This window comes from Stegodyphus dumicola, chromosome 1 (assembly GCF_044657685.1).
Source record: "Stegodyphus dumicola isolate Sdum_Otavi_A_Nest chromosome 1, ASM4465768v1".
NCBI classification, from domain to species: domain Eukaryota; kingdom Metazoa; phylum Arthropoda; class Arachnida; order Araneae; family Eresidae; genus Stegodyphus; species Stegodyphus dumicola.
This window is the reverse complement of record NC_140768.1, coordinates 292,317,310-292,331,675: the sequence shown is the minus strand read 5'-3', so window position 1 is coordinate 292,331,675 and position 14,366 is coordinate 292,317,310. Positions and strand designations below refer to the sequence as shown.

The 14,366-nt window shown below is 33.2% G+C and overlaps 1 protein-coding gene across 1 annotated transcript in view; it reads left to right on the top strand.

Moving 5' to 3' along the window:
* LOC118193542 (teneurin-m-like) overlaps positions 1-14,366 on the top strand; it is an 826,904-nt gene that overhangs the window by 708,378 nt on the left and 104,160 nt on the right. Inside the window, exons 16-17 of the mRNA XM_085808642.1 lie at positions 6,234-6,260; positions 12,840-12,959. Coding sequence (XP_085664768.1) covers positions 6,234-6,260; positions 12,840-12,959 — 147 coding nt within the window. The remainder of the gene's footprint in view (positions 1-6,233; positions 6,261-12,839; positions 12,960-14,366) is intronic.

Below are 14,366 nucleotides of genomic sequence, written 5' to 3'. Positions count from 1 at the left end.
GCGTGCTACACATGATAGTAAATGCTCAAACTGCTGACCGTTGACGTCAATATTAACGGCTTTACATCTTCAAAGTATTGACTTTCTCGCGTGTTCAAAGACGTCTGACTTCATCCGAGAGTTCTCAAAGACGCCTGACATCATCCGAGTGTTCTCAAAGACCCCTGACATCATCCGAGTGTTCTCAAAGGTTACCTTAATGCACGTAGTAAGCTCCTGAGTTGCCAGTACCCAATTAATTTCACATGGATGTCTAAGAAGAAATCAATAAATTTCAATACTAACTATTTATAGATAGAAAGAATATCGCCCAAGATAAATCCAAAATGTTTTCTAATTCGCCTAACCATAAATAATATCACAATATTTTTAAAATTGTATATTTCCTGAATCAATCTGTGCAGTGAAATCATTTCCACCACATTTGATTTCATTTACTCCCCCCTTGAATATGACAAGTAATGCTATCACACCTTTCCTGACCACCCTACAGACACACACATACATTTATATATGTGATACGTGAATCACTTGAGAATTATAATAACTTGAATTTGTTGTACAATCAAATTGAACAACAAATTTAACAAATTTGCCACTTTTGGTTGTAGAATTTGGAAATCACTTGAATTTGTTGTAGAATTTGGAAATCAATTGAATTTGTTGTAGACTTTGGAAATCACTTGAATTTGTTGTAAAGGGTTGAGAGTAATTAAGAGAGCATAACAATTTTGAAATAATCGGACATCTTGATGACCACATAATACACACACGATACACTATGATCTATAACACGGTAACTAGTTTACGGTAAAGAAGCTAGAAATCCAGTGACGTCACATTTTACAAGTATCCTCCTCGGAAGATTTTATATTAGCAGCAAAATGCAAATTTTTCAGAGTTAAGCAGTAATACAGGGTGCGTCAGAAAAATGTATACACACTTTGAATTATAGTAGAAAATTTATTTTCCAATCTACAAGCTTAAATATCCAGGAAAAGTAACGCTACAATCCAGTTTGAAAAATAATTGTACTTTCTAGTGAAAATGAATAACCCAATTGGTGACTTTTAGCATGGTGTTTAAATGATGACGTTCAAAATGATGACCTTTAACATCGATTCATTTCTGAGTACGAGTCACGACGGATTCCACACTTCGCACGAAACTGTCCAATGGGATTTTTTTGCGCACCGCTTGCATCTCATTCCAAAGTGTGACAAGGTTGCATGGTTTACGTCAGTACATCTCATCATTCAATATTTACGTCAGTACATCTCATCATTGCTCCATAAAACATTTGAGCCGTGTACGGTCTGGAGAGCGTGCAGGAAACTCGGTTGGTGCCCTGCGTCCTATCCACTGATCTGGCACATTATCACACACCACTAGCACTTAACCCAGGACTAGCTTTAGATCTCACGAGATCCTAAGCTATTTCAGGTATGGAGCCCTTTAAGAGGAATATGAGGCAATTTTTTTTATATAAAATATGGTACAATGTTTGGGGGTGGCCCAAAGAAAATGGGACCCTTAAGCTATAGCTTGTGTAGCCTTATACGTAAATCCGGTACTGCTCACACCACTTTCATGTGACTCTTGCCTTGAAAACTTTTGTGGTAAACATTGAAACATTTCCAGCACTGAAACTGAGTATTTATCACATGTAGCCGCGCGAGGTAGCATTGATTGGTCTTTCTTCACATCCTACACTGTTCCATGAGCCTCGAAGTTTCCTCGTAGACGTGTTATTGTTAACTTCGAAGGTGGATCTGTCCCATACTTACATCTCCATTGTCTCTGAACCACAGCAACATTATCAAACTTCTAGTACCACTCCGCTCTTGAAAGTTCAAACAGGCCCGAATTGTGGATGTGACGCTCTTGGCACTAACTGAGTTGCAAAACTAGATCGGCGACTCTGCTGTCACCTGTTGAGGAAACTTAATATTACGTATTCTTACAAAATTAAACTTCTAGGTAGGAAAATAAATTTTCTACGTGAGATTAAAGTGTGTATACATTTTTCTGATGCACCCAACTTATTCAACTGAAGATGATATGCAACTATCTCTCAAGTCTGCGCTATTTTGAGGTTCCCTTTGGCACCTACTTTGCCACTCTCCCTGGAGAACCCATAAGTAAGGAAAAGCTCATCGCCAAGTGCCCTTTGGTGCACTACTTCAACAGAGCCGGAACACGTCGTACTATCTGTACGATATTTCACGGCGTAAAGCTGAACTTGGAACCATTCTTGCTTCTGAAGGAAATAAACCTATGTCTGATATTCTAGAAAAGGATATACTGGTATTCAAATATGTTCCTAAATAATTTAAAATATTACAACTCCCCCCCCCTGTAAAATTCACGCAGTCAGTTAATCCTGGTAAAACTACCACAAGCCTAAAGAAGGTAGAAAAGTATTATGAGAATTACAGTTTCGTTGAATAATCGTCTAATAACATGCTAGACAATCATACTGTCTAAAACTATATAATGCAATGTGCTGTGGCATCATAGATCAAATGTATGATAAGTCGTAAGGTTAACTTTAATTATTGAAAACCTTTTAACATTATTATATAAGCATGTTGACAAAATACCGTACACACTTAAAACTTTTCACCAGATAACAAATTAATATTACTAATTATCTGGTAAAAAATTAACACTGTGATTTTATTCACATAGATAACATAAAAATATTCCGTAACTAAAAAATCTTATATGAAATCTAAGTATGTAAAAATGAAAGTACATTACATAAATAAAAAATTATGAAATATATAGCAATTTAAAGCATCACAAAAACACACATTACTCATGTGTAACGTTTAAAGCTTAATATTCAAAGTTCCAACATATAATGTCTATATGCATGAAAATTCGAACTTAAATTAACTGAAGAATGAGGGAGGATAATAAAATTCAGAACTAACAAGAAGTAATTGTAACAGATATTTTAAGAATGAAGAAGCATGCATTATATTAAATTTATTTAAAGCAATGGAAAATTTAGGTGAAACAAAAATGAAAATTATTTCACTTTCCTTTTTATTCACTCTTAATGAAGTTAAATAATTATACTTTTATATATGTTACTCCGAACTCACATAAGATTATTTCAAGACTTATTATCCTTCAGGCAGACAATAAAAAAATCTCCAGACACCCCAAATGATGACTGCATTTCAATTTCAATACAAAATAAAATTTACAGCCATAAATTAGATTCCACATGTTATTCCCAATGCAACAAATATATGCGATTTTTACCATGCTGTACATGGAAATGTAATTACTTTAATATGATACAAAAGGTAATGAAAATAATATATTAAAGTAAATTCCATGTAAATAATGCATAAAGGCAAAATTAAAACCAAAAGCGAAGCTTAAAAAGATGATATTAATTGTTATATTATTCCATGTTGCACATATAAATATGAATAATTACTAGAAGTTTAGAGAACGAAAATTAAGGGAAAAAAGCTATTTTCATGTTTTTTATTTCTCTTTGGAATTCCATTTATTTTAATTATTATTCGAGTAAAGATCCCTGTTACGTGCTTTTTTCGCTGGCAATTCCTGCCTATTTTATTATGGAAATGAAAACAAAAAAGTTTTCATTTCCATCCGGGGATATTTTAACTCACAATTCCTTTATCGTGCTTGTATGCATACTATATGTCACATTTATGTTTTTTTCTTCAAAGGAGAAGGATAATTATAATTAGCTTCCCCAATTTTAATTTTCTGTTCTCAAGCTTTTAGTAGATCTTAACAACTTTAGAGAGATAAGTATTAATATAACTGTATAATTCTCTACACTTCGTTTATAGGGTATAAACGAAGTATAAGATATTTTATACTTCGTTGGTTTATACCCTATAAGATAATAGTTTATAGGGTATAAACGAAGTACAGAAGAAAAATATACTGATATTTTGCTTTTCTTTCAACCTTAAAAAAACTCAAAGGTTTCAGAGTTTAACGGTTACCTCAAAGGGTTCCTTAAGATTTTTTACGCTCTCAACTAAGTTGTCAACTTAGTTGACTTAGCGAGCTTAGTTGACTAAACCATTTTTGTTGTCTTTTTATCTTTTATTAAGCCCAATTTTCTTCTCACTTGCATTGTATACAATTCAACAGCAAAATTACAAAACTTTTAAGAAATTTAGTATATTTTTGGAATTCCCGATGCATCGTTAAGTTTTGGCAAACCATTTCTCTGTATTTTCAGTCTTTTCTCAGTTCATCATATCAATGTTGGGTTGTCTTAGCATTATTCCTTAGTTCAAAACTATTTTTAGCCCAAAAGACGTTAGCCCAGAAGGAATATTAATTTCGTTTTGGCATTTTGTGGCATTTCACTATAAACGGCGTTTCGCTTTTCATATTGTTGCCACAAAATATTATCTTCTTGTATTATATTTAAAGAATTTAGATAATGAAGAATCTGCATGAATATATGTATTTTTCTCGCATAGTGATAAAACAACTGTACCTAGAGCCATCAAATTTTAAATAGCATACGTCTCTACCCGAAAAACTGTACTTTTTTTTTATTTCCAGATGAGATTTAGAGAGGTATGATTGTTGGTGTTCGTATCGTTGGTGTATCGGTAACTTCAGTTTTAAAATTATTGAGGTTTCCGAGAGGTACTGTCTCTAAAGTTATGATAGCATAAAATAATTTCCCTAAAACTTAATCTGGGAGATGTATTCGTGAGCTAACCTTTCTTACGAAGCTAGAAGGATGTTTAAGAGGATTGGTATGTCAAAAATAAAAACCACTGAGAAAAGATAATCGCCGAGTTTTGCCGAGCTTTCTATGCATTATAGAACTTAATTTTGATATATACACTATGACGTGAATTGCATAAGCAGAACATTTGCTGTCTCAAAACCTCTTCTTTAGAGATAAATAAAAAATTATAATAATAAAAAACTACCGTAGTGCCAGAAACATAAAACGTAGAATTTTAATCAATGGAAACGAGTATTATTTTCAGATGAAGCAACCTTCATAATCTTCCACCAATTTGGACGCGGAACATCAACAAAAACTCACACTAACTGTTGGTTTCTTCAAGTAAATCATCATTGCTGTTCTAATATGCTTAAGCAGTTATATCGTGGCGTAAACCATTTTAAGTAACCGTATCCATTCAGTGGCGTCCACACTGTTTCCTGTGTATAACAGCATCTTTCAAGATGATAATGCTCCCACTATTTTAAGCGACCATATTCCATTCAGTAACGTAAACTCTGTTTCCTACGTATTCCTACTTTCAAGATAATAATGTCCCCACTATTTTAAGCGACCGTATCCATTCAGCGGCTGTAACAGTGTTTTCTACGTATAACAGCATCTTTCAAGATGACAATGCTCTCACCATTTTAAGCAAGAATATTCATTCAGTGACGTCAATACTGTTTTCCTACATGTAACAGCATCTTTCGTGATGATAATGCTCCCTTCATTTTAAGCGACCATATCCTCTGAGTGGCGTAAACACTGTTTCCTAGGTATAACAGCATCTTTTAAAATGATAACGCTGCCATTCACCAAAGTAAAATTTCTTAATTTTCGAAATCAAATGATTCAATAGAAGATGAAAATGAAGTTATACAAAGAAGATACAAAGATCAAATTTATCTTTCTTGGCCTACAGAGTAAGATCCTATTTTTGTCTCTCAGCATCTCTCAGTCAACTCTAGCCGTTCTGGTAGAAGGATAGTGTAAAGTATTTTTAATCACCGTTTCAGAAATTGTACGCCTCTGTTCTAAAACATTATTAGCAGTTTTGTATGCCAAATCAATCTTTATATGGTATTAAATACAAATTTCTTCCTATTTTCAATCTTTTCTATTATTTTGGACAGCTCTTTTGTATCTTTCTAGATGAATGCTTCTAGCAGGGCAAATATTCTGTGGCGTTCATCTTAATTATGTATTTGTGTATTAAAATTCTCATTTCTCAAATTAAGGTAGTTTCTTATGAATAAAAACAGTCAAGGGGAGAAATGCGTCTAAAACGTTAATAAAGTATGTGCTTTATTTTTGAAGAAGTCACATTTTCTTCCGAAATTCTAGATTTTAAGTACCATTTGCCTTATGAATATTTTTTTCTGGACTTACTTTGTTGGAGTTTATATTTTATTCACGAATTTAATCACGAGTGTTGCTTATATTATCTAACGTTTCTTTTTTCTTTTATTACATGCAGCATGTTTTGGAATCACTACGAAAAAAAGTAAGCCCTTTTCCTTCTATTCCGTTTAAATGTAAATAACATAAAAATGCTTAGTTATTCATTTCTGTTACCTTTACTTTCTCAGATAGCCATTTTTCGTTACATTTTCGTAGACGCACCAGAAAACTCATCAATATTTCATTCGCGTTGTTAATGTTAGAGGAGAAAAATGGAGCGGGTTTAGAAATTTATCGTATTTGCATTGTTGCGCTGCTCGTGCTGCTAAAGAAAGTGGGATTCTTCTCTCCGTCACCTTGTCTTTGATGGATTTCGAATCTCACCTTTAAAATGTAAATCTCTGTTTATTGTTTCTCGCGACACTAGAGGGAACGGCGAAGGGGGAAGGTTCAACAACGCTGTTTTCAATTCAATTTTCGAGGCTCCAAATACATCTCGTGGGAATAAATTTCGCTTTACTGGAACTGTTACCCTGAAATAAGAATTCTCCCGCGCGCATAAATTTTTTTTATGCACCAAACCAACCGTTTGCGGCCTAAGAACACCATAATCTAGAACAGCATTTTTCAAATTTTTTTGTGTCGTCGAAGGAAGTTTTAAAATATTTTTCCCATTCCTAAGAATTTTTTCATAATGCATGGTTATTCAAAACGATTGACCTATTTCAGATGGCTTTATTTTTTAAATTTGCACATACACGGTGGCAAATAATTCATTAAATGGAAAGATATATGCCCGGGTTTTATTTATAGATGCCGTATGTCAATTTTACGTTGCACGAATAATATCTTAGTTTCTTATCTTATCTTAATAATATCTTAGTTTAACTAGCAATGTTACCCTGAATTATTGGCAGCTAAGGCAAAGTTATAGAAACGAAATCAAAATATTCATAGAACTCCCTATAGAATAAAAGTACGATAATACGCACACCTTGAGACCAAAAGTAGCATAGATTTAATTTGCGGATTGTTATGTTTCTCTTTCTTTTGTTTAAATTTTTACTCTTTATTTATTTGTTGAAATTTGATTTATTGATCATAAATACCTAGTCGAAAATACTCATAATTAAAAAATTGCATAATCAAGATTCATTGCATTGAAAATTATTGAGTAAAATTATATAGTATTTTTTAATTTATTAATATAACATGGAAAAAAACTTTCGAGGAAGAAAATATTCACTTTTAAAAATGCATAGATGTATTTTATAATAAAAAAATTGTATATCCACCTGTGAAATTATTCTCACCGTGTTTTTCACCGTGTTCTACCGTGGTTTTTTTTTTTTTTTTTTTTTTTGAGTATCCATAAGTCACTGCACTAATCCAACCAGCTATGCTCGGTACATCACTTTCACACTAATATGGAGTCATATATACTTAATTAATTAGTCTGCAAAGGCAATCATAGTCTTTACAGCGTCAAATCCGATGCGTAATTTTTCCATGGAGAATTTAGCCTCTTAAATTTTTCCTTTGCACGAGATGACTTTTTCTAGGAGTTCGTGAATTTTCTTATTAAACATCCAATTTAAGGCTTAGTCTAAAGAGGCATTTTCCTCTTGACGAGTAGGTATTTTCGTATGAGTTCCTTTAACTCTGTCTCTGTAAGAAGAGTGCCTGTCTTAACTGAGATTTCTACTTCAGAATTTGTCAGCTTCGGGAAATCTGTACTTTTCGAACATGAGAGGAGGAATTTTCTTTTGATTTTTCTTTCTTAGCGAATTTTTCTTCTTTGAAGAAAATTCGCATTCGCTTTACCCCCTCGATTGCGGCTCACATGTTCTTCTCCGCAGAATACGCAAGTGGGCATTTCTTCTGGCTTTTCTGGGCAATCACTTGTATGATGATTTTTTGCCGCACTTGCAGCAACGTTCCTGATATTGGCATAGATGATGTGTGTTTCCGTAGGTTTGACACTTGTATTGGCATTGGTAAGCCTGACACCTGTAAAGGCAATAGGTAGGCCTTTTCATTAAAGAGAATTTTTCAGTCTTCACATTTACACTGATCATGTTGTTTAGATGGAAAATAGCTTTCTCTTCTCTATTTTTTTTTAATTCCAGGAAGAAAATCGGCAATTTCTCTATGATTCCTCTCCTTGATCTTGTGAATTGCTCACCTTTAAATTGGAAACTTCCGTCTTTGAAGGTTGGGATAGATTGCTTCTTCTGCAACCCTTTAAGGCAAATTTTTCACGATGGCTTTCATATTCCGTTTGCTTAACAGTTGGTAGTTATGATAAGGAATATTCCTTTCACTGAGAATTTTCGTTACTTTTCTAAAGTCGTTTGAGTTCTTAATATAAACGTAAAGAGTTTGATTGCGTGTTCACTTCGTAATCCTCTGATACGATTTCTTTAAAAGTTCGTCAATTTTCAACTAATCAATGGTTTGTTGGGGGATTCTCCGTCGCAATGGGCCGGAAATCTCCGTTTGGATGGCTCCTTCTTCTTCATTATCATCAGAGTTTACAAGACTCTTGAATCTATTTCCATGCCTAATATCTATAGGTTCTATTTTCTCAGGTGATTTTGATGGATTTAGGGGAATCTCTACTCGTTGGCCTTAGAATTTCGTTGCTGCTTTTCTACCTTAATTCTGGGTTTCTTTGAAGTGCAACGGAACTGGCTCCCGGCGTGCTCTCCATCAAAATTGAGAGCGGAACTGAGCGAAGTTGTACTATCATCAGGATGGTGCTCAAGGCTGTTGCCAACGGCAGGTGCAGACTTGCACTCTTTGCCACGAAGAATTTCATGGAATTTCATGGGACACATAAGAAAAAATGTCGTTGTATTTGCAGTATTGAAGTTCCTGACAATCAAAATTTTGTTTTTTACATTTAAAAATGAGTAAGGAACATAAGTATTCGCAGATCAAAACCGGAGAAATTACCTGTCATCAGTAGCGCGTCGAAAGAAACATTTCCTGGAATGTTCGCTTTCGGGATATCTGATTGGTTGACTTCGCGAAAACCTGTTTTTTGGGCAAAAGCTTACGAAGGACAGAACATTAAGCAAAACAGTTTTATCTCAGTTGCAAAATGTCCCTCCTAGCCAGCCGGAACATCAGTTCTGTTGAAAATGTTTCGGCTAGAAACCCTCTAGTGTTAGGAGAAGGAAACCCTTGTTTTTTGAAATTTTGCCTAGTCTCATGCACCATTAGTTGTAATAACCCAATGAGAAACTACGAAATTCTATTAATTAAACTCGAAATTCTACTGCAATTTTTACCACTACTACTAAAATGAAAGGAATTTTGCAAGAGGACTTAGATAACATTCTAGTTGAAATAATACAAATAACAAAAGAGAAACTTCAAAATAAAGAAATAACGTGTAGACTGTTTAAAAATAAAGTGAAATTACAAAAGAAAGAAATTCATTAGAGAAAATTCTCCAATCGAAATTTATGTAATAAGTTATGTGAATATAATTATTGTATAGACTTTATTTGTAAATCAGCCAATTTATATGGCAATGTAAAAATTTTAGAATTATTAATAAATACTAGACAAGGGCGGACGTGGGCAGAACCGATTAACCGTAATTATAGAGGGATGGTGCCCACGTCCTCTGGTACTACTACTACTACTACTACTGATTATTTTTAGGCACATCAAAAATTATTTCTTTGGCAGACAAATTACTTTTTGATCATAGTTGAATACAAATAATTTTATATAATCAGATAAAAAGCTACGATGTCATTTCAGGCAGGGAAGCATAGGTGCCGCGAAGTGGTTTGTACGGCAGAAGTCAGGAAAAAAGGTGAGCGTAGTGCTCGTGACTCAGTATTTATACTTCGTAGGCATAGAGAGTATTTTAAGCTATGATTGGTCAATATTAGTTTTAGTTACTTTTTTCAAGCAGTGTTATGTAATTTGGAGTGATCTCGAATTTGGGAGAACAGATAAATTTAGGGGGGAGAGCACCAAATTTAGAATGTCAATTTGAGTTCTTTTTTTATTTTGCTACTTTGGTTACAGAAGCAAATGTTTCAACGACGACAGATTACTTCATTAAAAAAACGTTATATTTTAATGCATTATTCTGATGAGAATCTCAAACTCAGAAATTTTCTTTTTGACATTTCATGTGCAGAAAAATTCCGGTCAACAAAAAGAAATCCTCGCTGTTAAGCTCGAAATTCACTCATTTTTTTAAGTCTAATTTTCTTTCATAGTCTAATTATTCTAATACAAATACATGTTATATAATGTAAACAACTGATCGTAGTTTATTTCTATCTAAAACTGTGAAATCTCTGACTGTAAGTACACGATGCACAAAAATAAAATAAAATTAAATAAAAAAATATATAAATAAGTGAGTTTCTTTATACACACAGTTACACAACAAAGGCATGCGGCATGTTCTACTAGGTCGATTGACGAAATTTAAACTTGCGTTTTTAATGTCTGGAAAGCTCAACTTAGGATATATATTAGATTTATATAGAGCATTGTTCTGTGCATACTGTGACACAAAATTGGATTTTTTCTGAAATGACATACTTTTTTCTTTCTATATTTCGATTCTACGACTCAGATTATGACCAAATATTAAATTTTGTAAAGTTTGATGAGACAGCTTCCGAGATATTCAAGACTTTATCTTAAAAATTCACTTAGAGAATTTCTTAATTTGTAGCAAGCTACCATTCTTTCCCTGTTTTTCATTCTGCACGAACGGAAATTCTACACAAATATGCTACTAAGACTCATTTCAGAAGTGCTGAAAAAAAAAACTTCTCCCACTTCTCATGGACCCATCAGCGGCCGAGCGGTAAAGTCGCTGAACACTGGTAGTTCGATCCGAGGTTCGAATCCCGCGAACTGATTGGCTGCATGGACGTTTTCGTTGTTTTCCTCATGTGTAACGCGTATACGAGTTTGAACCAGTTTCCCTCCACGAAATCCCTTCCCTTAGGCAAATATTCCTCGAGGCTTTGCTATATTCACACAAACCAAACCAAAACCATTTCTCCTACTTCACAAATAATGAGTTAAAGAAACGCAACCATTTAATAATATCGCAAAAAATATAATTCTAATAACACTACAATTTATTGGTTATATCGGTTTCAAAATGATATTAAAATATTTTTGCGAAATGACCAGCTGCGTTAAGATAGCTTTCCCTCAAATCGGGTTTAGGGTTGCCAGAAAATGGTAGGCTGCGAGATTTGGCGCAAAATCGTTTATTTGGCCACAAAACTGGCGATTATTTTACACATAAAATTTATGTATAAGGTTGCTTCTTCAAAAGCATTTACTGTTTTATCATTGATTTCTTCAAAGAGAGGGGGAGTTTGTCTTACTCAGAGATGTAGAGCGTTAATGAGAGTTAGTTTCTCATCCATACTCTAAGTAGGATTTCTTTCATTTCTTAATCGATATATTATTTCAAAATCATTCTTCTGTCATGAATAACAAGCGTCCGCAGCTAACTAAAATTTAATGACCTAGAAAAGCTTTAATTAAAACAAGTAAATAAAAAGCTATCTGTTGAGATAATGTAAAACATTTGTGTTGAAATTCTTTATCATGTCTGGTGAAGTTTGAAAAACATTTTGTATTACGAATGATGATATTGTTGCATTCTTCGGGTTCGTGGATTTGGAATGATTGGTGGCAACACTTGATGAAGAATGAAATCACAATTTATTCGTCAGTATTACACAGAGCTGTTTTAAAGATGCGTTACAGTCGTTAAAAACTACGGTAGACACGCTGAGAACATTATCGGCGTGTATCTGCCTTGGAGAACATTCTCGGGAAAACAGGTAAGAATTTGATCTAAAATATTCTCGCTCCGTCTATGGCATATCGCCAGTTATGTGGCCAAATAAACGATTTTGCGCCAAATCTCGCAGCCAACCTTTCCTTGCCCTTTTTTGGCAACCCTGAACCCGATTTTAGGGGAAGCTATCTTACTGCAGCTGATCATTTCGCAAAAATATTTTAATATCATTTTGAAACCGATATAACCAATAAATTGTAATGTTATTAGTATTATATTTTTTGCGATATTATTTTATTATATCGATATACGATGACATTTTTTTTTTAATTTAAATAATATTTTCGGTCAAAACGAATAAACTCATAATAATTAAACTTCAGATTATTCCAATTTAAAATACGCGAATAAAAGCAACCGGAATACAGAGAATCTGATGTAGACACTGCATGACTTCCTTGTACGGCGTAAACATTATACACAATTTTTAATGTACTTCATTTATTAATCTTATTTCCTGGAGCTATTCTAACATAGCTAACCGTGGGTTGTACTTTTGGTACTCGAATTTCGCACTAACGATAAATTTTCTACCATTATTGTTTCCATGTGAAAGACAATGTATTCCTCTGCGTTTTACAGCGCTTGGGTCACTTCGTAGAGATTCACGATATTATTGAATAAGCGAATTGCATTTTTTTAAGTTGCTGTATTGGTTTCCCTTGTTTTGTTTAAGTATTTTTAAAGATTTCTTTAACGTTGAAAATAGTGTTTAGAATTTCTACAACTTAGACATGCATCAACTTGCTTAAAGTTACTAACTTTTGCAAAATTTTAACATATGATTTTAATAAAACTTGGAATTCTTTTTTACAGCCGAGTAAGTGTCATCAGGGCTCAGGTGGTGACTGAGACCGGCAGTGGTATCGTCGGTGTCCGAGTGGGCATTGACCCTTCCAGCAAGACGGGTTCTATTCTGACGCAAGAAACTGGATGGTAAGTTGCGTACAACTAACATTAAGCGTACTCTAAACATTAAGTTTCATATTATAAGGTACTTTTTCCTACTCTTTTCCGTTGTTTTAAAATCGAAAATTACTAAGATATAGAGAAGAGGTAAAACTGGTCAGCTAATTAAATCTGTAGTTTGTATGATCTAATCCGTGACATAACAATGTGCATTTTTATGTAAATATGGTCACGTAGTTATGTATAATTTTTCTACCGTGTAGTTTTTTTTCATTTATTCTTTATTAATTATGACATTTCATATATAAATTTGGTGCTTATTTATTGTTTTTCATTTGTTTCGAAGTTTTTTTCCAATTAATATTTTGTAGGCGTTTATTTTATACATTATGCTGTAAATCTTTTTAGTCGAATGAAGCATGAACTGTGGAGATAATTCAAGTAGAACCAGAGATATGGGCGAACAGTCTTTTACTAGGCCTTGATGATATTTACTAATTTCTCACCAATGTAGCTATATTCAAGAAATTCCCGTTAAGCATATTTCCGTATTTTTAGAAAACATTTTCTCCAAGCTTCCACAAAAGCTTATCTTCCTCTCTTAGCAACCCTCCAAATATATGGCTGTGAGCGGCAGAGTAAAGTAAAAAGCCATGTTAAACATTATCCTTTGGCTACCATTCTAAGTGATGATATTTTTTTTTCTTGATATTTTTAGTTGGTTTCATCTTTTATTACTAGCGAGATGAATCAAACGTCGTTTGCAGGAAGAGAGATAATTTCCTGATTTTCCATAATCTGAAATTTAAATTTAATCTAACAAAAGTTCTGTCATTACATTTAATTTATTAAGAACAGTTAAAATTTAAACCGTTTCTGTAAATTTTTAGAAAAACCTTTTAAATTATAACCTTTAAAAATTGACATATCATCTTAAAATAAGTAATTTCAATCATATTCCGCAGCATACAGAATTCTTAAAAACTGATGGAACTATAAATGCGTATTTAAATAATAAAAAAGGGTTAATTAAGGTTTTTTTCACTCTTTCGCTGAGTTCGCATTCTAGCACTCACTCCTACTAACCCATTTTTTTCCCTTTTTAGCTTTATTATTTAGCATCCGTTTCGTCGCACTTACGCCATGCCAATTTTTGTAATTTTGCCAAAAGAGCAAAATTACAAAAATTTTAAAAGCATCACAGCAATATACGTTTAGAATTCCTGATGCAGTGTTAAGTATTGGCATACATTTTTCTGTTTTTTTTTTTTTTTTTTTTTTTTTTTTTTTTTTTTTTTTCCAGTCTTTTCTCACTTTATCATATCAACGTACAATATTCTAAGATTGCTTTACAAAACTTTTGCCTTTTCCTTATTAGTTTTGTGTGTTTACTGTATTTATTAAGTATCACGTTATTGGCGTTAGGACTAGTTC